The sequence below is a fragment of the Macrotis lagotis genome, chromosome 6 (assembly GCF_037893015.1).
Source record: "Macrotis lagotis isolate mMagLag1 chromosome 6, bilby.v1.9.chrom.fasta, whole genome shotgun sequence".
NCBI lineage: Eukaryota > Metazoa > Chordata > Mammalia > Peramelemorphia > Peramelidae > Macrotis > Macrotis lagotis.
This window is the reverse complement of record NC_133663.1, coordinates 193253084-193275235: the sequence shown is the minus strand read 5'-3', so window position 1 is coordinate 193275235 and position 22152 is coordinate 193253084. Positions and strand designations below refer to the sequence as shown.

At 37.2% G+C, this 22152-nt stretch overlaps 1 protein-coding gene across 10 annotated transcripts in view; it reads right to left on the bottom strand.

The window, feature by feature from the left end:
* Positions 1–1916: 1916 nt before the first annotated feature.
* The window catches only part of TGFBRAP1 (transforming growth factor beta receptor associated protein 1), a 56897-nt gene continuing 36661 nt past the window's right edge, over positions 1917–22152 (bottom strand). For 8 of the 10 annotated variants that reach the window (XM_074192193.1, XM_074192194.1, XM_074192197.1 and 5 more), the window contains 6 exons: positions 19887–19944; positions 18260–18403; positions 15436–15582; positions 14547–14706; positions 9604–10037; positions 1917–7873 (listed from right to left, as the gene is read on the bottom strand). In XM_074192193.1, coding sequence (XP_074048294.1) covers positions 7697–7873; positions 9604–10037; positions 14547–14706; positions 15436–15582; positions 18260–18403; positions 19887–19944 — 1120 coding nt within the window. In that variant the 3' untranslated portion in view covers positions 1917–7696. The remainder of the gene's footprint in view (positions 7874–9603; positions 10038–14546; positions 14707–15435; positions 15583–18259; positions 18404–19886; positions 19945–22152) is intronic. The other 2 variants (XM_074192196.1, XM_074192198.1) reach the window with 1 other exon arrangement.

Here is a 22152-nt window from a genome sequence, read left to right as displayed (position 1 = left end):
ATTAGCTGATATCCATCCATAGTTTAAGAGTTACAAACCACTCATTTAATAATCTCATTTAATCTTCATGACACCCTCTGGTCCAGCAGGTCCAACAGAAAACGCAGAGCTGCATACATGACTTAACCTCTGTCAACCCGTTCATAACTTGGAGTTAGGAGCTGCTCTCCATGGTCCTTATCACATCATGTGAACTCTGCAGAATGCAGATACATCTGTTTTTCAGTCTGAAAACTGACTAAATAGCAAACTGTCTAGAGACCCAGAGTATGTTGATGCTAGCAGAGACTGAAAAAGTCAAGTTCTCTTTACTGCCTCATTTCATAAAACAGCAAAGAAAAACCTGCCCCAGAATTAGCTAAGAGTGGTTCCAAGTTAATCCATCAACATTTAAAAGCACTTACTTGTGCTAGGCTCTGAGTTGAGGGATACAAAAAAAAAAAAAAGAGGCAAAAAGATAGTTGCTGCCTGCAGGAAGCTAATAGTCTACTGGGATAAACAGCAGGTATATATAAACAAAGCAAGCAGCTGATGATTATATGCTTTTTTCTCGAAGAAAATCATGACATCAGGGAGGTGATGCCACAACAAGCATATTTAGTGGATTTGAGTGAGGGGTGCTGTGCTAAATTATCAGCATCACTTTCTTCTCTGAAACATCTGGGTCCAGTAACCAGATATGAATCAGGATGACTGGAGATGGTCCTGAATAAGAGGTCATCAGAGTTAAGTGATTTGCCCATGATCACACAGCGAGTGTCTGAGGCTGGATTTGAACTCAGGTCCTCCTGACTTCCAGTCTTCTATCTTCTGAGTCATCTAACTACCTTACCACAAAACAAGTTACATACAGGATAAACAGGGAACAATTAAAAGAGGTAGAGGGATTAGGGAAGGTTTCCTATAAAAAATATTTTAGTTGAAACTTAAAGAAAACCAGTAACATGGATCATGAAGAAATTGAGAGTTGCCCTTTTGGTTGTTTCCATAACATACTTCCTTGCAGAGGCAAACAAGGGCAAGATGATTTAGAAAGTTTTATTTTGTATGCCCAGCTGTTCCATGTAAATATATGTGGAATACAAAAGGGAAGAGATACCAAGTCGGCTATAGAGAAAGCAAGGGCTCCAGGACTTCTGAGTGTGCCACTTTTCCTTTCCATAAAATATTGCAATTTTTGGCATTTAATATGGTTTTAAGGAGGGACAGTTAGGTAGTGCAGTGGATAGAGCACCAGGTCTGGAATCAGGAAGATTCATCTTTATGAATTCAAATCTGGCTTCGAGTCACTTAATCCTATTTACCTCAGTTTTCCCAACTGTTAAATGAGCTGGAGAAAATGGAAAACCACTCTTGCATCTCTGCCAAGAAAACCCCCAAAAGGGGTCATAAAGAGGGGGACACAACTAAACAACAAAGACTTTGAGGAGTTGCCTCTGCTTTTGTTAGACAAGAAGCACCTATGAAAGTTTTGAATTGCCAAGCACACTAGTTACTACTGTGAAATGCTAGGTATACAAAAACAAAAACAAAGAACTCATATCAAAAAGAACTTCCTGTCCTAAAGGGATTCACATTCTAAATGAAAAGACAACATGGGGAAAAATGTACATATGAGATGTATATGCAGTGCAAAATTAAAGGAAATCTCAAAGGGAAGGCACTGGCAATCAAGGCAGGGGTAGGGAGCTAGGGAAAGGTCTCTTTTAAAAGGTGGGATATGGGGGCAGCTCAGACACTTAATAATTACCTAGCTATGTGACCTTGGGGAAGTCACTTTAACTCCATTGCCTTGCAACCCCCCCCCCAAGTAAAAAGAATAAAAAATGTGTTATGTTTGAAGTAAAAAGGGAGAATTGTAAAAACTGGAGGTTGAGAGGCAGAGGGGTCTACGCCTATATCAAAATAAATTTTTTTTTGCCTATTTCTCTTTTCATCCCTTGCTCCTTCCCCTTCCTTCTGATCGTGGTTTCCTTGGGGCTGGATCTCAAAGCATCTCGGCGATCAATGTCTCTGCACAACTGGATGCTAGGCATCTTTCCTCTGGATTAGGGGAGTACTACACAGCTCCCAAGCACAGGGTCCTGCTCCCTTTGTTCTCTGGCCCAGTTCAGAGCCTTCATTTGCAGTTTAGAACTTTGCAGTTCTAAGGGATAAAACCCTTTTAGGCTTTTGCTCCTGAAGGGCTGTGGCCATACCAACTATCAAGGTCTGAGGCATCCATATCTGGCCACAGGACCCAGATGTCTCTGGAGGAGAAAGTGAGGCTGGTGATTTAGCACAGCATTCCCTCACTCCAATTCATGTGCTTGTTATGGCATTGCTTCCCTGAGCAAACCTCAGAGGGAGGGGAATAGGGTGAAGGGATGGATTCTGATCAAGGTCAGTCTTGTGTCCTTGGGTCTGCTTTGATTCGGGCAATACAGGAAGTTGGAGGATTGGGGGTATGACGAGAGAGTTCAGGCTCAGTTAAGAATCAGTTCATGAGTTTGGATGTTAGTTTTTCCCCCCCTTCTTTCGGATTAAGGGTCCCCAAGATCATGGAAATAGCTGAAACTGAATTATATATTTAGAGAGGTCTGAGAATGTGGAGATCAGAGAAAATGTCTAGTTCTCCATCTTATTACTTATGTAACCATCTTTATTTCTACTAGATTTTTTTTTCTGGTTTTGCCCCTGTCTACTTAGAAAGACCAAATCTGAGGTTGGTGTCACTATTATTCTAAATGACAATAAAATATTTCCCTGATGGCAGTACTTGACAATTGTTTCAAAAAGAAGAGAATGTTCTTTGTCCTTCCAGAAAGCCCACGCTCCAGGGATATGTTAGCACCTGATACCTGGAAATCTTTGCATAAATTTAGGCAGAATGCCTTTGGGCTTGCTAGCCCCATCCCTTACAGTCAGGAAGCTTATTAAATGAGGCTGTGCAGGGTACCTCCATCGCTCACTGGTACAGAGCCTCATCTTAGGCTTTTCCTAAGCTATACACTGAATCAAGGCTGTTTATTTTACTTCTCAGAATGCAATCTAAAGAAAACCAGGCTTCATTAATTCAAGTGGCCTGTCTCCCAACAATGTGTTAACAAGCTTTTAGATGGTGCTGAAGCCATTTAACTTTTTAAAAAAGGTGAAAGGACTCCTGGTCCATATGGTCTTTACTGACATACATTTTCATTTTAAATGCTAAGGTTGACAGATTTGCTCAGAGTAAATGAGGTGTTAGTTAATATCTAATTACTCTATACACCAGTCACAGCCCATTTAACTGATTCAGATACCAGCCCTTGCTTCTACCACCAGACACATTTAAAACTTCAATTGACATGCTTGCTCTCTCATCACTTTGGATTTCCCTGCTGTCCTGAAAATTCACAGCATCTTGAGTCTGTGTACTTTGAAGTGGAAGGGGACTGGGGAAGGAGTCAGAAGGGTGCTGACACTATTTGTGTATCCTTGGGTAAATAACTTAATCTCTATGAACCTTGGTTTCCGAATCTGCAAAATGACAAAGTTGAGCTAGACTTCTGATACTGTTTTCTTCTTCTTCCAAAAACTATTTTTAAAAGTTGATAGGACCATAACTGCTGGTCTTCTCCCAAGGTAGTACTTAGCAGTTTTGGGTCACATGGGTATATAAACTAAAGAAAAAAGATTTGAATCCAGGTCTTCTAATGCTCTTTTGGTGACACCTAATATCATTGTTAGCATGAATATGTTGCAATGTTACTGAATTTCTAGACATAGAAATGACTTTTCAAAAGCTTACATACATACATGAAAATTATTTATTATTACTTATCTGTGATTGTCTTGATATGGCCCCTACTCTCAGACTGTTGTCCAGTCATTTCACTTGTGTCTAATTCTTTGTTGACCCCATTTGAGATTTTTTGTGGCAAAGATATGGGAGTTGTTTGCCATTTCCTTCTCCAGCTCATTTTATTGATGAGCGATCTGAGGCAAACAGGGTTAAGTGACTTGCCCTGGGCTTACGCAGCTAATGTCTGAAGTAAGATTTGAACTGAAGATAAGTCTTCCTGATTCTACATCCAGAAATCTGAGGATTGCTATTGTCAAAAAAAAGTTTCATCACCTTGCAGCTAGCCTAGTGACAGCTAGGCTGAAACAGGAATGACAGTCAATTTCCCTTGCCTGGCACATTCAAAGCATTTGAAGCTTTAGACTTTACTAAAGATTGCAGGCTGCTTTTTAAGTTGCCAAGGTCACTTCTATACATAAATAAATTGAGAGAAACTTGGAGGAGAGCTTATTGTTTTCCAACTGAAAAATGAAGACAGCACAAAAAGATGGGCAGGATCAGTTTCCTCAGTTGTCAAACCAGGATACTACCACGCTCTTCACTTGTCAACTTTATATCATCTACCTCATATATCCCTTAATTGTTCTGAGGAGCAATGTACCTTGAAGACTTGTAAAAATTCATTCAAGACCTTGTGCTATGCTTTGATTTAAGGTCTTATTAAAGAAAAGAATATACTACACCTGAGAGACTATTACTGTGCTCTTTGAAAAATGCTCACTATTGAAACTCAAGGATTATATTAACTCAGTGTAGTTAAATAAGTAAATTAATTAAGAGTTGAAAGGCAGAAGAGGTCATCATAAGAGAAATCAAAGATCCTTTCTTAAAGTGACCCTTTCACTTACTAACTAACCTGAAGGCAGTTAATGGCAGTGAGTAGTATAAAGATCTATCTAAATTTAACAATGAAAAAGTTATAAGTCTGTAGTATAACTGTCAAAAAAAAAGATTTGCCTGTTTTCAAATGCTGGGAAGAACCACTAAAAGCTTTAAAGACAACAAAAACAACAAAAATTCCTTGTGATACACCAAGTAACAGGGAAAAAAACCCATTACTTTAAGATTAAAAGAAAAAACTTAGAGAAAAAACTAAGAATTAGAAGAATTTTAATAAAATCCATATGTTTACATTTGTACATTTGTGTATTTCTGGCCCTGTGCACTGACATGATCAGAAATCAAAAAAAAAAAAAAAAAGAAGCAAGGATAAGTTTCCTGCAAAGCGCAAGCAGAAAGTAGGGGTTTTCTTTGTTAAGAGTACAGGTGCAAACCTGATTGCAAACCACAGCTAACCAACTGTGCCTATCTCTCACCCCTTTTCAAGTAGCAGCATGTTTCATTATTCCCAGACATCAACTTTTTAACTTGAAGTTCAGATGACATTCCCTACTGCAAACTTAACACTTTTAATACACATTAATACTTAATGGGCAATAGCAGTTAAGTAGTTCATTAAAATAGTACATTATTGCCCATTAAGTATTAATGTAAAACAGTTTAGATCATGCTGAATGAACCAAAGACTTATGCAAAGATCTATTGGCAAGAACAAAGGAATGAACATTTTAACTGTTCTACACAGTAGCATGATTACAAAACAGTAGATGCACCACTGGGTGGGACCACACTTAAAAAAAAATTATTAAATAAGAAAAAGGACTTCAAGGAGACAGAGGAAAGGGTTTACTTCCAAAGTATAATATAAATCTGCACAACAAGGCAGACTATTATTTGTGCCAAAACCCCAGTAGGGGAGAAATGGAGAACTATTCAAATTTGATTCCTATCTGTCTAATGTATGCTTAAAGTTCAAATCTGGTTCCTATCTGTCTAATGTATGCTTAAAGTAAGTTTCACAGGACTTTCAGGGAAAAGAACGGATGACAGCATCACCAAGACATATCCAAATTTCTGTGCATCCTGTGGAGGGAGTACTTTAAAAAGTGCAGTGTTCCACATCATGTGTCCATTCTCCAAGCAGTATAAATTCAAACTTACAAGTTGTAATTACAAAATGTGCAATAATATAATCATTCTGTAAGCAGTAGAGTCATCAGCTGTGCAAAATTCATGAGCGGGTTCTGAATTAATCACAAGTCAATTTACATCCGATATAGTAGTCTAACTACAGAGCACAATTTCTTAATAATTTATTCTTCAGATAACAGAGCCACAGTGAGTTGAGAGAATACCATTCCTCTTGCCCCCAAATAATGTAGTGATACTTAATTTTTGATCCACTTGGAATCAAAAAAGGAAAAACAAATAGTAGATTACAATTAGAAAACATTTGTAATAGAACTGGGAATGGGTTGAACAGCAAACCTTCACAAGTCTGTAGTGGATGAATGGCAGTGGAGGGCATTTAGTATCATTAAGTTATCACAGGTAGCAAAATAGTGCTTGTATTTAGAAAGTAACAGCTGCGTAGGAGGTTTTCTTGAATGCTAGTTCAGATGAGAAAATAAAATCACAAATCTCTGTCCTGGCATAAGTCTAAAAAGAGGACAATAATAAGTGGCTTTTGATGATCACTAATGCTATACCAAAAACACAACATGAATTTCAAATCTTTTGAGAACAAAAAGCATTTTCATTTTTTATTAATAAATGTTAAAAAAAAAAGTTTGAAGATGTCAGGAGGCAAGACTGCCTTATGGTTTTTTTCTTTGTAGTAGTGGACAAAGCACTCATCAGGGAAAATATTTCTCCATCATTTGTGCAAAGGCAGCTTTCCTGAACCACTTGTCCAAATACATGAGGTCAAAACAGGCATCTCAAAAAGACAATGTTCCATTTGTCCCCACTGAGTGATTCCCTTTTAATGATCCAAGTTCTGGATAAGAGGTAAATTGTTAACAAGGAAAAAAAACCCTAAGTAAATCAAAAGCATTTAGGAACAAACAAAAAAGCCAATGAGAATATGATTTAAGTTTAAAATAAAATAATCTAGGCCAATATGTCACTTGTAGAATTTCATATACCTGCCTAGGTAAGGAAATATTTTTATAGGAACTAGTAATGGAAATTTGACCACTAAGCAGGTAGACTGAATTGATTACCTGATTACCGCACTGTCTTTTAGGGCCTGAAGGTAGGTTGTTTTCTGATTATTAAGCCATAAGAGACTATGCATTTCTAATGGATATGATCACATTCCACTGAGTTGAAAAACAAAAGAATAACCCAAGGGCTAGTGCTTAGTGGAAATCTGGTCAACCAAAATAACTGGTTGCCAAATGGAGGACAGCAACAATACAGAGGTGGCTCTCCAAAGTTAGCAATTTTAAAACAATAATATAGTTCATGATCTATTCCTGAAAAAAATGGATGTAGACCCCAAACATGGATGTGCTATATTGACTGTGATAAATGCAGGATCTTGAGAGTAAGTGGCACAATGTGAGCCCCTCTATTCAACAAGACCTCTAAACACTGACCACTTCCTTGGATTAAAAAAAAAAAAAGACATCCTCATCACTACGTCACATTATAGCAAAATATTTTCAGTGCAAATTTATGTTCCTTGAAAGAAAGAAAGGAATTTGTTGGTCTTGGCTTTCCCCATGATTTGCCTGGATGACAAATGAAAGGCTTATTTTTCTTTCAGAAGAAAGTAGACATTTGTTTTCGATTATTATGTACAAGGAGAAGCTCACTCTTGAATGTCTCTTTTTATGATAAGGTATTTTTCATTTACATTCATAAAAAAGATCAGTAATTAAATGTTCGTGTTTCACATTGACTGAAACCTTCCCAGCACCCAGGAACCAATCCCATCATCTTGATGTCAAAAGCAGCTGTATTTGGGTCTTTTTATCCAGCACATTTTGTAAGGAACAAGCATTTGCAAGTACAAATGTGCCTTTTTCAAGTCCGATTACCAGGGCTGGACGAGTTAGGGTTCGTGTGTCTGTTTGCAGCACAATGAGTATGGACAACACCACCATTTGGATACCTAACAAATACAGGCTCACAAAAGGGACTTTGGCAAATCTGGCAAAGCTTTTTGTCTGACAGGAGAACTGAACTTCTTTTTAATTTTATCTGCAAAAAGGAAATAAAGAAAATATTAAGTGTCTTCTAACAACATTTCAAAATACTGCTTTTTTTCAATTTTCTGGAGAGATATATCAATCTATTGGTTACTGTGAATGACTTTACATCAGTTTCTTGAAAAGATTTAAGATAAAATGGAACCCTGGTACAAAACTCTACATAAACAAGATTACTTCCTGTAACCACAAGTTACAGATAATATTTGTAAAGTACTTAAATACTAATAAATGCTAGGCATCAGTAAATGAAACAACCCCTAATTTGATAAAACCAAACTAAGTAGCAGCCAAGTTGATAGCTCCAGCTGGCCAAAGAATCTCAAGCCCACTCTGAAGCTTCTGTTATCTTAATTGAAGCTAGAGCTACAAAGAGCCCCAGAGGTCACCTTTCATTTTCAAAGTAAGGAATCTGAGGTCCAAGGTCACACACTAGTTAGTGGCACACAGGTGCCCACTCAAAAGAGATTCTGAGGCATTTCTATTGTTGGCATAGTCTCACTCATTCCCTCTCCAAGTTTTGTGTTTCCTAAAATGCAAAGTTATTGTATATTCTACAAATCTAATGTTAACTAACCAGCAGTCATTAAGCATTTATTAAGTGCTTTCTATGTGCCAGACACCATGCTAAGGAAACAAAGCACAAGATGGCATCTGTTTTCAAGATGCTGACCATCTAACAGAAAAAAACTGCATGCAAAGAATTCTGTACAAACCAATTGTACATATAGGATAAATTGGAGATAACATCACAAGAAAGGTGCTGGAGCTAGAGAGGACTGGGAATCTTCCTGCAGAAGATAGGATTTTAGCTGGGTTGTATAGAAAACTGGGTATGTCAGGGGGGCAGAGATAAGGGAAAGTCCTACAGTAATGGGAGGCAGCTAGGGAAAAGTCTGGAGTTGGGAGATGGAAAGTTGTGTATGACCAATAGCAAAGAAGCCCATGTCACCCTCTAGGGCGAATACAGGAATTCTCCTGGGATGAAGCTTCTTAACACTTATCTAAGTGGAGCCAGCTGCATCATGCTGCAGCTACCCTCCTCAGTTTCTACTTGCCACCCCACTTAGCACCAAGTTTGAATAGGGACTAATTTTTGAATCATCATGACTACACAGAGGAAAAAAATCACAAATGCACTCACTTGTTAATTGACATTAACTTAAATAAACTTAACAATGTGTAAATGGGTATGCAGGATTGTTTAACCTGAAGTCAGAAACACCAAGTTGACTTCTGCCTCAGACACCGACTAGCTGTGTGATCCTTAATTGTTGCAATTGGGTCCAACCAAAGATCAGCAATTAAATGTTCATGTTTCACATTGACTTAATGGTTTCCCATTTCCTTCTCCATCTCACTTTTCAGATGAGGATCTCAGGCAAGCAGGGTTAGGTGACTTGCTCAGGTCACATAGCTTGTGGGTGATTGAGGCAATATTGGAACTCTTGAAAATGAGTCTTCCTAACTCCAAGCTCAGTGTACTACCCACTGAACCACCTAGGGCAAGTTATTTCATTTCTGTCTCTCAGTTTCCTCATCTGTAAAATGAGAAGGTTAGATTTCACTTTTTCTAAGGCCCCTTTCCAGGTCTAAACTCATGATCATATATATGAGAAACAAAAGCAAAAGCAAAACCAAATTAATGATTTGGTTCCCTCTACCCCAATTTTCTTCTGTAAACAGGTGAAACTCAACCTACCACAAACACCCCCTCCTCACCTTATCATGTTGGTAGAGTAAGTTTTCTGATTTGGCCAGGCCCAATGCAGCTTGAGTCATCCTCTTCATGTGAAGGCTTTCCCTCACGGCCCTGGTAAGGAAAGGAGCCAAAAGCTGAATGGACCAGGTGTCGGGCACCAGCTGTAAAACCTGAGCTACATCAAACTCAGCAGCGTGATGGTTCAAGAGGTCCACTGCGGCTAGGACCAAGTCATGGTCAGAAGGTCCCGGCTTTAGGTAAACAGAGAGCAGTCTGTGGAAGAGCTGCTGCCGGTAGGGAGGGTCTTTATTCTGGGAGCGCCACAGGCAGTAATCCTTAGCTGCAGAGAAGTCTTTGAGCTCATGCACCAGGATGTGCAGGGCCCTGTCGTGCTCCTCCAGCTTCCCGTGTAATATTGCACTTTCCATGTGAAGACTGGTCCCTTGGATTTTATCTGTCAAAGGGAACAAACTGTTTAAAAAGCAGGTTTAAATGTACCCCAAAAGAGTACCTGGGCCATTTATCAGTTTTCCCCAAGTGCCCCCCCAACAAGATGCTGCTAACTGCTGCCATCTAGATGGTATGCACCTTTGTTAAAATTACAATTGATCTTAGAATGGATATATATATTTTTTAATTTCAAAAAAGGGACATCAAATGTTGCAGCAGAGAAAAGGCCCTGCTGAGAACTCAGGTTAACAGATCCACCCATAACCTCTAATTCTAATAGAAAGCCTCTCCTTTGCTTTGAGTTGGCACTACCACACACAAAAGCCCTCTCAAAGGAGATATTTGTAAGGCACCTACCACAGGGCCTGGCATACTCCCTACCCCAGCTTTAGTGCATGTTGGAAAAAAGGAAGTCCACAGTATGCAGTCATTGACTCCTAATTCTATGCCTTGATAGAAAGTTACATGAATGAATTAATTACATCATTTCTCAAGATATCCTAATGCTTCTGCAACCTAATCTTTCAAATTAGAAGATGCAACATAATCCAAGAGAAAAAGGGAAACCTGAAGTCTATCTCATTTCTACTCCAAGTAAGCTGTGCAGGTTACATCAGTATAAATTGAGAAAACTAGTAAAGAGGCCCCTTCTATCACAAAGGGATATCCCAAGGACATTTGGAGAACGAGAGTACAGCCGGGTTTGGCAGTTATGTCAATCTGGTTGAGGGGAACTAGAGGGTGACCTTTCTAATGCAGTCTGTTTTCACTGAATCAAAAGGGACATATACTGAAAGGAACAGATAATCCCTTTGCTTTTAAGAAGCTCATCTAACTGGAGAGACAATATACACACACACAGAGGACAGATTATATGTCTCTCCTAGGCTTCCCTGCTTTATATGTATGTGACATGTATCTTGTTACCTGTGCATCACACATATCTACATATATATATATATATATATATATATATATATATATATATATATATACCGTGTGTAACATCTGTCTTGTTTGTACATAGTTGTGTGTGTGGTCTTTCTCATTAGACTGTGAGCTATTTATATATGCATAGGAAATTATATACATATATATAAAATATTCATATGTATAAACACCTATATGTGTATATGAATATATATAAACACATAGGATCAATTGGAGATAATCCTAAAGGAAAGGCATGAGCATTAACAGAGAATGAGAAAGGTTTCTAGAAGAAGGTGAGATTTTAGCTTAGACTTGAGAGAAGCCAGGAAGTGGAGAATTGTAGATCTTCCAAATCCAATTAGTTGCCCAGTCTTCTCAAATGGCCCACTCACATGGCCACACCACCTTATTTCTTGACCGGATTTGCAATGGCATTTTAGTGGTCCCTAGGCTCCTTTCTTTTATGTTTTTTTCCCCTCCTCAGTTCATATACCCCGCCCCCCCAAATAGCTGCCAAAATCTTCTTAAGGTATCTGACCATATTATTAGCCGGCTCAAAAATCTTTGGTGGTTCTCTATTACCTCTGGGATAAAACAAATACACACACACACACACACACACACACACACACACACACACACACCTTAGGCTATAGTATTTAAAACCCTTCATAATCTATCTTCCGAATTTATTTTTTTTTCTTTTTCACACAAATTATTTTCTGACCCACCTGGCTTACTGATTGTTCTCCCAACTTGATATTCCAGCTCCTGTCTCTGTTACATAGATTTCTAAACCCAGTGCCTGAAATATACTCCCTTTTCCCTCTCCCTTAGAAGTTTAAGTTTCCTTCAAGGTTCAGTCAATGTATTGCCACTTTAGTGAAGTGCTTTAAGTTCCCTAGTTGTTAATGCCTTCACTACAAGTAATCCTCTTATTTTCATTTAAAATGAAAAAAGACTTAAGAGAAAAGCACTGATGCATTTTTGTATCTTCAGCATCACTCAGATACTACTTTGCACATAAGTGTATTCTTAATAAATGTTAGCTTTAAATGTCTAATTTTGGAGAGTATCTACAATATGACCTATGTCTATATAATCTATAGCCTAATGGTGATTCAATTCAATAAAAAATGACTAACTGTCTACTATGTAGGGCAAGAGGACCCTAAGAGGGCATTCTGTCCAACCTCCCCATTTTAGTGGAGGAAACTGAGGCAGAGAGAAAAATTAGTGATTTATCCAAGATATAGAGGTAATAAAAGGAAAAGACAAGATTTGAATCCCGGTTTCCTGACACCAAACTTGTCACTTTCCACTATACCACACTGACCATAGAGATATAAAGATAAAAAAATTTACAATATAATAGAGGGATATAGGTAAGCTATAACACTAACATGGCTAAATGTGCTAAGAACTTACAAAGCAAAGAGCCAAAGTATTATGTCAAGTTGGAAGAGAGTATTATCACAATTGGTGGGAGACAAGGAAGGCTTCACAAAAGATGTATTGTCTGATCTGGAACTGGAAGGAAGGAAGGCATTATACAGAAAGAGAAGGGGGTAGGTGGGCCCATTCCACGCAAGGAAGGCAAGAGGACATGGAAATGGGAGAAGGAGCAGCTGTCACTGGTCTAGTTTGATTACTATAGTATTGAATTCATCAAGTGGAACAGCAGCATGACATCAAACTAGAAAATTATATTGGGGCCAACAATGTGGAGGGATCTTGAATGAATATCGAGAGGGTCTGAAACTTTCCTGCACATTTTAGAAACAAATGTTTTTAATAATGTTGTCTATAAATTATTCTGAGTTACTTATTCTTATTTTTACTTACCTAAAAAAAATTTTGTTAAAAAAGGTCTATTTAGCATGTGGTTCTGTTCAATTTTCTTTTAGACCAGACCTATGATTTCAATGGTAAAAGGAACTCCAAAATTCCCTCCACCAATGCCAATTACACCTTTGCTGCTGCAAGTTATAGTCTTGGAAAACCTCCTGAGGCCTGATGTTAAATGACTTGCCCAGGAGCAGAGGCAGAATTTGAACCCATGATTTTCTAAAACTGAGACCAAACTTCTATTCATTATGATATATATGCTGCTTCTCCATTAATGTTAATGGTATTAACACAATTTACATTTGCAAGGAATCTTCTAGTTTACTACTGATTCTCAAACATATTGCATTGGATTCTCACAACATGTCTGTGAGAACAGGCAATTACTATTACAGCTGAGGAAACTGAAACTGAAGAGAATTTGAGTGACTCTCCTAGAATCCCACAGTAAGTGAAAAAAAAAACTGAGATTAAAATTCATGTCTTCTAAATTGAAGTCCAGGTTAGTTTCTACTATGATGTGATCATATCTCATATAAACACATCAGTACATAACAACAAAGAGTTTTAGGACACATTTTATCATATATGAAGCATATTTTGAAGGTCTTTAAAATATACCTGCCTACTGTTTTGCAGCCCTAGAATATTGTCATTTAGTATCCCAGGGGGATCATGCTACTATTGCACTGAGCTACATGGTAAAGTTACTGGTTAAAAAAAAAAAAAAAAAATCAGAGAGATTTTTTAATTATACTTCCAAAAAAAGCAGGAGGCAAATCATTGGCTCAAAGAGAAGGAAATGGGGATAGACTTGTTGGCTTAAGAAGGTTTACAATAGCTATTATGAAAATTACAATTAAGTTAATCCAAGATTAATTAAAAGATTTATGAAAAGTTGAAGCTGAGGTTGGCATGAATTGGTATATGCCTAGTCAGAGATTTTGCGATGCATTTTGAGATATGGCTGGTGTCAGTAGCTGTGGGTGTGATTTACTGGTGCTTTTAAATGTAAAACTAGAACTCTTAGTGCCAGAGTACTGTTAAAGAATCATGGGGTGGCTAGGTGGCACAGTGGATAGAGCATCAGCCCTGGAGTCAGGAGTACCCAAGTTCAAATCTGGCCTCAGACACTTAATAATTACCTAGCTGTGTAGCCTTGGGCAAGCCACTTAGGGGTTATCATTTGCCTTGCAAAAACCTAAAAGAAAAAAAAATAAATAAAAAAAAGAATCAGGCTTCCCTTCCCCAGGTTCTGAGTCAGCAGGGAGAATATTATAATCTATTTTCCTGAGTCAGATTCAGAAAGAAAAAATCATGGCAAATATTAAAGAAGATTCCAAACACATTCAACCCAAAATCTTATGCTAAGATTTATCAAAGTACCAGTGACCGAGTCATGGCAACTCTTTAACCCAAAAACCAGATACTGCAACTGTGTGAGTATAGGTTGGAAAGCATACTGTGACTATGGAAAGAATGATGGACCCCAAAAGCCCTGGGTCCAAGCTTGGGTCAGAGACTTCAAGAAGTTGTGTGATCATAAACAAATCTTTTAAGTACCAGTTTCCTCATTTCAAAAACGGAAATAAAGATACCTTTCATGACCTGCTTCCAAGTGTAACTTGGGAAAGAATGGTTTGTAAAGTTAAAGTGCCCTGCAGATGTGAAATATCACCTCTAAGCAGAGAGGATAGGATGCTGAATGCTCCTATAATGAAGTGGATCTTACCTATCAGACAATGGACTCTGTATAGATCAGATTTTTGAAGCAGACTCCGGAACTTTGCCTGAGTTTCAGTCACTTCAGCACAATTACCATTTGCGCTGGGCTTCTGTTGAAGCACTTTTTCCAGATAAAGGATGGCTAAGTGGGTGTGATATTCTTCCTTCTGCAGAAAAGGAATCAATAATAAATACACATACAAAGCTGCAGTTTGAAAGAAAAAGAACACCTTGCCACAGGAACCAAAATAACCCTTGTTTAATTGAAATTATACCTTAAAAATTAACAAATACTCCTACAGCATTTTATATGGCTCATCATTTGAAGATTTACAAAGTATTTCCCCCATACCCTTTATGAAAATCCTAAAGGATAAGATGGGATAAACTTGTAACTTCTAAACTTCTCTAGAAATTCAAAGCTGTTCTAGAAACCTCAATATAAAAATGAGGGGTAAAAAAATCTTGGGGAAAGAAATGTCTCTTGCAATGGATTTTTTTAAATAGGGATTCACATAAATTTAAATAAAATCATCATTAAAGGATAGAAGATGGAAAAGGGAAAAAAAAACAGAATGGGGGTAGAGTAAGGGAAAGGCAGAGTGAGCCAAGAGACCATTAGAATCTATGCCTCAAGGTCTTCATGTCCCTAGGCTTATTGAAATCATACAGATAGTCCATTAAATATTTATTGTCTGCTCATATGGCATACAAGGTAGTTGTACAATTTTACTCAATACGCTCTGTAAAACATTCTGTTATCTCACATAGTCTCTTCGCACAATTACTTTTTTTCCCTATGCAATCTTGAAAGACCTGAGGCCATCCAATCCAACTCTTACCCAGTACATCAACAGTATTATAGAGAAAAAACTAGTAAGTTTTGAAGAACTTACTTGTACTTTCCTGTCCACAACTAGATGTTCCAGGTACTTAATCATAGATTTGGGATATTTCTTAAGGCGGCTGATGATGTCATCTGGGTTAAAGATATCTTTTTGCTGCTCTTCCAAAGGTCTCTTGGTAAAAATCTGAACTCCAACCTGAAATAAAGTGATGTTTTAGATACTAGGCTTTTTCAAATTCATCTTACTCTTTTTCTATTCTAGTTACTGCTCATTTCTAACTTCAGGTAAGGAATTAATCATCAATAATACTGAACAAGGGCATGCAAGCACAAAGTAATGTGAAATTTATACTGGCAAAAATTAAACAAAATGTGATAAGAATCAGAACTTAAAACATCATCTCATTTCATCTTCACAACAACCCTGGAAAGCTACTAATATCTCCATTTTAAAATTGAAGAAACTAAGGCAAACATCAGTTAAGCAACTTGCCTGAGGTCACATACTTGATAAGTGCCTGAGGCAAAGTTTGAATTTTGAATTTCTTAACTCTTGGTCCATTACATACTCATACTGAAATACCTCAGACATTAAAGTTTGGCCAGAGAAAATGAAGAGTTTATTTTATCATGGCTTTTGACAATATGAAGAGTAACAATTTGGGTTAATCCATAGATCACCTAAGAGTAACAAGGTCTTCTTACTAAAAAAGCAACTGAAAGATTATCAGAAAAAAAATAACCTGGTGAAATATCACTATGTTGTAAGAAAGGATGAGCAGGTTGATTTCAGAAAAACATAACCCTTGCATGAGACAATGAAGAGTAAAATGAGCAGAAATACTATATACATAAAGAGAAATATTGTTCAAAGAACAATTGTAAACAGTTAAGTTATTCTGAGTATTATAAATACTGAAACCAATGACACAGGACTTAGAAGGATGCTATCCATCTCCAAAGAAAGAACTAATAAGTAGATTTATAGTAAAGTTTTACTTAAAAACATGCACACATTTGTGTGTGTGTGTGTGTGTGTGTATATGTATGCATTTACATAAATATATACACATTTATATATCTCTATTTATCTTTATCAAATGGTGGCCTTCTATAGTGGAAAGTTAGAAGGAAGGGAAGAAAGGAGACAGCTTAAATTAAAATGTAATAAAAATATTAAATTAAATTTTCAAAAAATTGACCATTCAATGGTTGACTCAATAGAATTAATCCATTATCTGCATTTAGATTGTCCATATTGTTCTGTGAACTAGTTTTTTTTTAAATACTTCAATCTGTATTAGAACACTATCAGCTCTGTCTCTGGGATGAATAATATTCTTTATTATAAGTCCTTCAGAGTTGTCTTGGGTCACAGCATTGCTGAGAAAAGGTAGGTCATTCTCAACTGATCATCCTGCAATAATGCTGTTACTTTGTATACAATACATTTTGCATTTGTTTTTTATAACTGAGAATATACTGTACATCATTTCCCAAAATACAAGAGCATTTCATCTCAGTCACATACTACAATTTGTTCATTCATCACCCAGTGGGCATCCCCTCAATCTCCAGCTCCTCAGCACCAGAAAAGAGCTGCTATAAATATCCCTATACATATAGGTTCTTCCCCCCCATATCTCATCTCTTCTGGATGATATCATTAGGCATGGTTTTAATAGCCTTTTGGGCATGGTTCCCAATTACGCCTCAGAATTGTTGAATCATTTCTGTGAATTATTTTAAGTGGCAAATGCTTAAATAGATTGGTTGCTGCCTGCCACCTTACATGTTCCTGTCAGCCAATGTATACTCCAAAACATGTTAAGTTATTTCAAAAGAAATTTAATGATAAAGGAAATATGTAGGAAAGTGGTAGTGAAGAGTAAAAATAATAATAAAATGGAAAATCTCATAGAAATGATTTTTGGATCATTCACTACTTTGAATTTTTTTATACCACTACCTTTCTCCACCTGCTAGAATCCCGGCTTTGAGGACTCTGTCCCTACACCCACCCCCAAGGAGGCTCTCTGCCTTCCTCCCCTCTGAGACCCGCCCCCCCCACTCTCTCCACGTGTATCTCATGTTATCTGTCCTCCTTACGAGGCAGGCATATTTGCCTTTTTCTGGAACACCAGTACTTTACTCGATGTTTGGTACACACAAGGTTTACTAAAGGATGCCTGCAGAGGACTTTGTGCTATATAGTATATGCAGCTCTTCTCCTCCCCAAGACAGCGCCCCCATCCCTACCTCCTGACATGACCTTGACCATATCCATGGCCTTCTTTTCTCTCCTTTCCCAAGACACCACAGCTTCTTTCCACCCACTCCAGTCTCTGGCTTCTGTCTTTTCTCGTCCCCCTATCAAAAGCAGACTTGCCCTGGGCTCTGATTAGCAACAGCAATGGAAATGGTAGACGGCATAGACAATGGATTCTCAGGTGGCAGTGTTCCTGGTCTGCAGGACTGACACAGTTTTACATTTTCATCTTCTGTCTAACCCTCTCCCCTTCAGAGGGCCAAGAAATGGAACACTATTATACATTCCAACTTTGTTCTAGCCCACAGGAAGGGACAGACTTTAACCTGTTAGGTGAGATCCCCCCCCCAAAAGGGCATTTTATGGGGAAAGTTACAAAACATAACCTGACAAGAAATGACTCACTTCAAGAGATACATCAGAAAAGCCTGCCATAGTAGCTCTGAAATAGGTTACTTACCTAAATACTCAAGTTAAGATGAGAAGGAGTTAAGGATAAATAAAAAAAGTTAAATACAAGTCAGAAAGTGGCTCAATATTTTTTTCCTCTAAATATATTTCCCTCCCCTCAAACAAAGAAAGAGGACATCTATGTAGCACGTACCTCCTCACTTTTCTGCAATACCCATTCAGCATATTTCCATACTAGTTCTTGGTCTAAGCAGTACGTTAGGAAATCAACAATATATTCATAAAGGTCTGAACGAGTAGAGTCATGGATTTCTCCATTCACAATGTTCACCCATAACTAGAAAAGGGAAAATAAATAAGTTAATTTATTACACATCTCCCATTATTAGCTTAAATAATTTTGAGGCATTTTATCTTTCATTTTTCTTTTCTGAGTTTTATTTTTGTAACATCACTGCCACTTCCTCAACAATTCTTTCCCTCTCCAATACAACCATTCAAAGTAATAAGGAAGTACAATTAAGTAAAGCACAGCATAGTATGCTATATTTTGCACCAAGTCCAACATTCCTCTATAGGAAGGAGGGATTTGATTATGTATTCTTTTCACCTTGATACCTTTCTATGCATAACACCATGTATTCAGCTTTTTAAAAAGCAAACAAACAAAAAACAAAGGGCTGAAGATTCCTCTCAAAAAGAGTTTATAGACCAGTTCCAGAGAACCCACAGATATGACTGAACCCACTAGAATAATGTAACAAGTGACATTCACTGCCTTTATCAATTTTTGCTGAGGCATAGCAAACAAATGAATAGCTTTGTTTTCTATTTCAATATTCATTAGCCCAATAATTATGAAATTTCTGTAGATGTGTGCATATAAAAAGAAAGCTTTTGGTAACATTTCCTTACAAACGGTCTTTTTAACAAAAAAAAAAGAGAAATGATTATTAATAACCAATGACTTGTGGAGTTTCAGATATCCCCCCTTTTCAATTATCCTCATTTCAAGACCTCCATCTCTGAAGATGGAGCTCATCTTTTCCTCTATCCCATTCTACCCAACTTTACAAGGAATGTCTAATTTAAGATGAAAACCATTCAATCACGCTTGAGTATAGAGATAGATGCTTTTTTACTGCCCAAGACTTGGGGTGACCTGGGTATAAGGCTAGTCTCTCTGTCTCTGTCTCTCTCTCTCAGTAAAAAGAGAAATGGTCTTTTATTAAAATGCTGGCATTATTAATTTAAGTGATTAAATCACCCAGAAATTATGGCTCTTAAACCTTTTAAAGATCACAAAAAATAAAAACTACATTTTTTTTGTTCCTTGAAAAGTATTGTTAATCAAGCTAACATGATCAACCAGCATTTATATCCATCAACCTGATGCAATTTTAAAAATATATGTGAGTTGGGGCAGCTAGGTGGTGCAGTAGATAGAGCACCAGCCCTGGAGTAAGGAATACCTGAATACAAATCCGGCCTCAGACACTTAATAAGTACTTAGCTGTGTGGCCTTGGGCAAGCCACTTAACCCCATTTGCCCTGCAAAAAGCTAAAAAAAAAAAATTTTTTTTAAATATATGTGAGTAGGGGCGGCTAGGTGGTGCAGTGGATAAAGCACCGGCCCTGGAGTCAGGAGTACCTGGGTTCAAATCCAGTCTCAGACACTTAATAATTACCTAGCTGTGTGGCCTTGGGCAAGCCACTTAACCCCATTTGCCTTAGAAAAAAAAAAACTAAAAAAAAAAATATATATATATAATATGAGTAAAGCAGTAAATACACTGCTTGCCTAAAGAGGCTAAACAAACCTGCACTGCAGTGGCATCCTGGCCATTATAATGATAAAGAAGTCCAAGTGCAAAATATCTGAAAGGAAAAATAAAAGTGGTCAGTGTATGGCCTTTTCCATCTTGCTTATGAAACACTCAAGTCTCCCTCTTGTTCTCTGTCTCTCTGTCTCTCTGTCTCTCTCTCTCTCTCACACACACACACACACACTTATGTAAATGGATATACTTTGATTTTCTATGGAAAATGTATGTGTGTATGTGTGTGTGTGTATATATATGTACACACACACACACACACACACACACACACACATATATGTATGTATATACCCCAGGATGACCAATGTGAAAAGGTAGGGAGGATTAAGTTCATGTAGTTCAAATCTGAGGTGTTGAAAAAAATGAAAACTCAACCCTAACGAAATTTCTATTTTAAATACAAAATCTCAGTATAAAATGTGTTAATGTTGGGTCTGAAGTGCAGTGTTTCAAATATATATATATTTATATTTTTCTCACTCAGTACTTCATAAATGGCCTCTCTTACCTACAAATTCTAGTTGAAACTAGACATGATATAAGAAGCAACATAACATGGTGAAGAGAAAAGTCAAGGAGATCTGAGTTTAAGTACCACCTTGGACATATCCTAATTGTGTGACCCTGGTCAAGAGTAGGTCAGAAACCTTTTCTCAGCTTTGCCAGTTTTGTGGCTTTAGACAACTTGTTTAACCACTACACAAGTCTTAGTTTCTTCATCTGTAATAGAAGCCTAAAGCTCCTTTCAAACTTAAAGCTTGCATAAATAGATAAAGCACAAATTAAATGCTGACTGAGTGTCATGAGATATGTTTGAATGTCATAATATCTATCATTCTGATCTACCAATCTGATTCAAGCATTTCTTTAAAATATTAATGATAGGCAAGGAAACCAGAAATGTGCCAGGTAGGTAATCTACTGAACAAAGGTACAGTCACTATTGATGGCTACCTTCCCCTGAGGAAGTCATGATATATTTAGGAAGTGGATGGTTCTTTCCCTGAAGGGAGAAACACCCTGGATATCTTTCAGTAGTATTTTGGATTTCTGGTCCCATAAAGTACTAAAGTGTATTTTCTAAATATAATTATATTATTTTCATAACATAATTATGTTATCAATAATACTCTAAGAACCACCTGAATGGAGCATTTCATTAAAATAAATGTTAGACACTAAAAATTCTGATGCTCTACATAAGTGCCCTCTCTATATAGCAGAATGTGTTAAACTGGTTCCAGGGAAAATGGAAGAAATAAATGTACCATCTTAATACTGTCATTATTCAGCAATTTCTTATAGAGACAAAGAAGGTAAGTTTTTGAAAGGTTAAAACACTCAGCCATTAAGAACTGGACTTGTATTAAGATTTTTAGAAGCTTTTCCTTTTTCCTTTATCACCAAGCTTAGTTTTAATTCAATACAGGACAACATTAGTTTTTAATAAAATTCCAATGCAGCTTCTTTCATCTGTATAAAATTACAGATTTAAGCATGGAAACCCTCCCAAAGTAAAGGAGAAATGTAAGAACTACTCTACTTGAGGGAAAAAACTGTTAAATGGTGACTGATGTTAACTAACATGATGTTAAAATGAGAACTGAAAATCAAGACCATTAGTATTATAATATGACCCAGGCTTTGATATTGCATATTTCTGTCACTCTCATGACTTAGATTATGCCATCCAAGCTTAACTTCTAGACCAGAGGTTCTTAATTAGTGTGTGATATGAACCCATTTGGCAATCTGATGAAGAAGACTATGGACCTTTTTCAAACTGTTTATAAAATACAGAGGACTGAAAAAGAAACCAATGAAACTGAAATACAGTTACCAAAATACATATATTAAAAAAGTTCATGGACTTACAAACCAATGTTCTAGACCAGGGCTGTCCAAAACAGGACCTGCAGATTGCATACAGTCCACAGTACAATTTTATACAGCCCCGTGAGTTTACTAAATGCTTTAGTAAACAAGTTCAAACTACCACAGAGCTCTCACTAAAATGGCAAAATATACTGTCTATTGTTTCAATAGAAACTTTTTATTTATATTTATTTTTGCACGGCAATGGGGTTAAGTGACTTGCCCAAGGTCACCCAGCTAGGTAATTATTAAGTGTCTGAGGTCAAATTTGAACTCAGGTCCTCCTGACTCTAGGGCTGATGCTCTATCCACTGTGCCACCTAGCTGCCCCAATGAAAACTTTTAAAAGTAAGACTGGACAGCCCTGTTG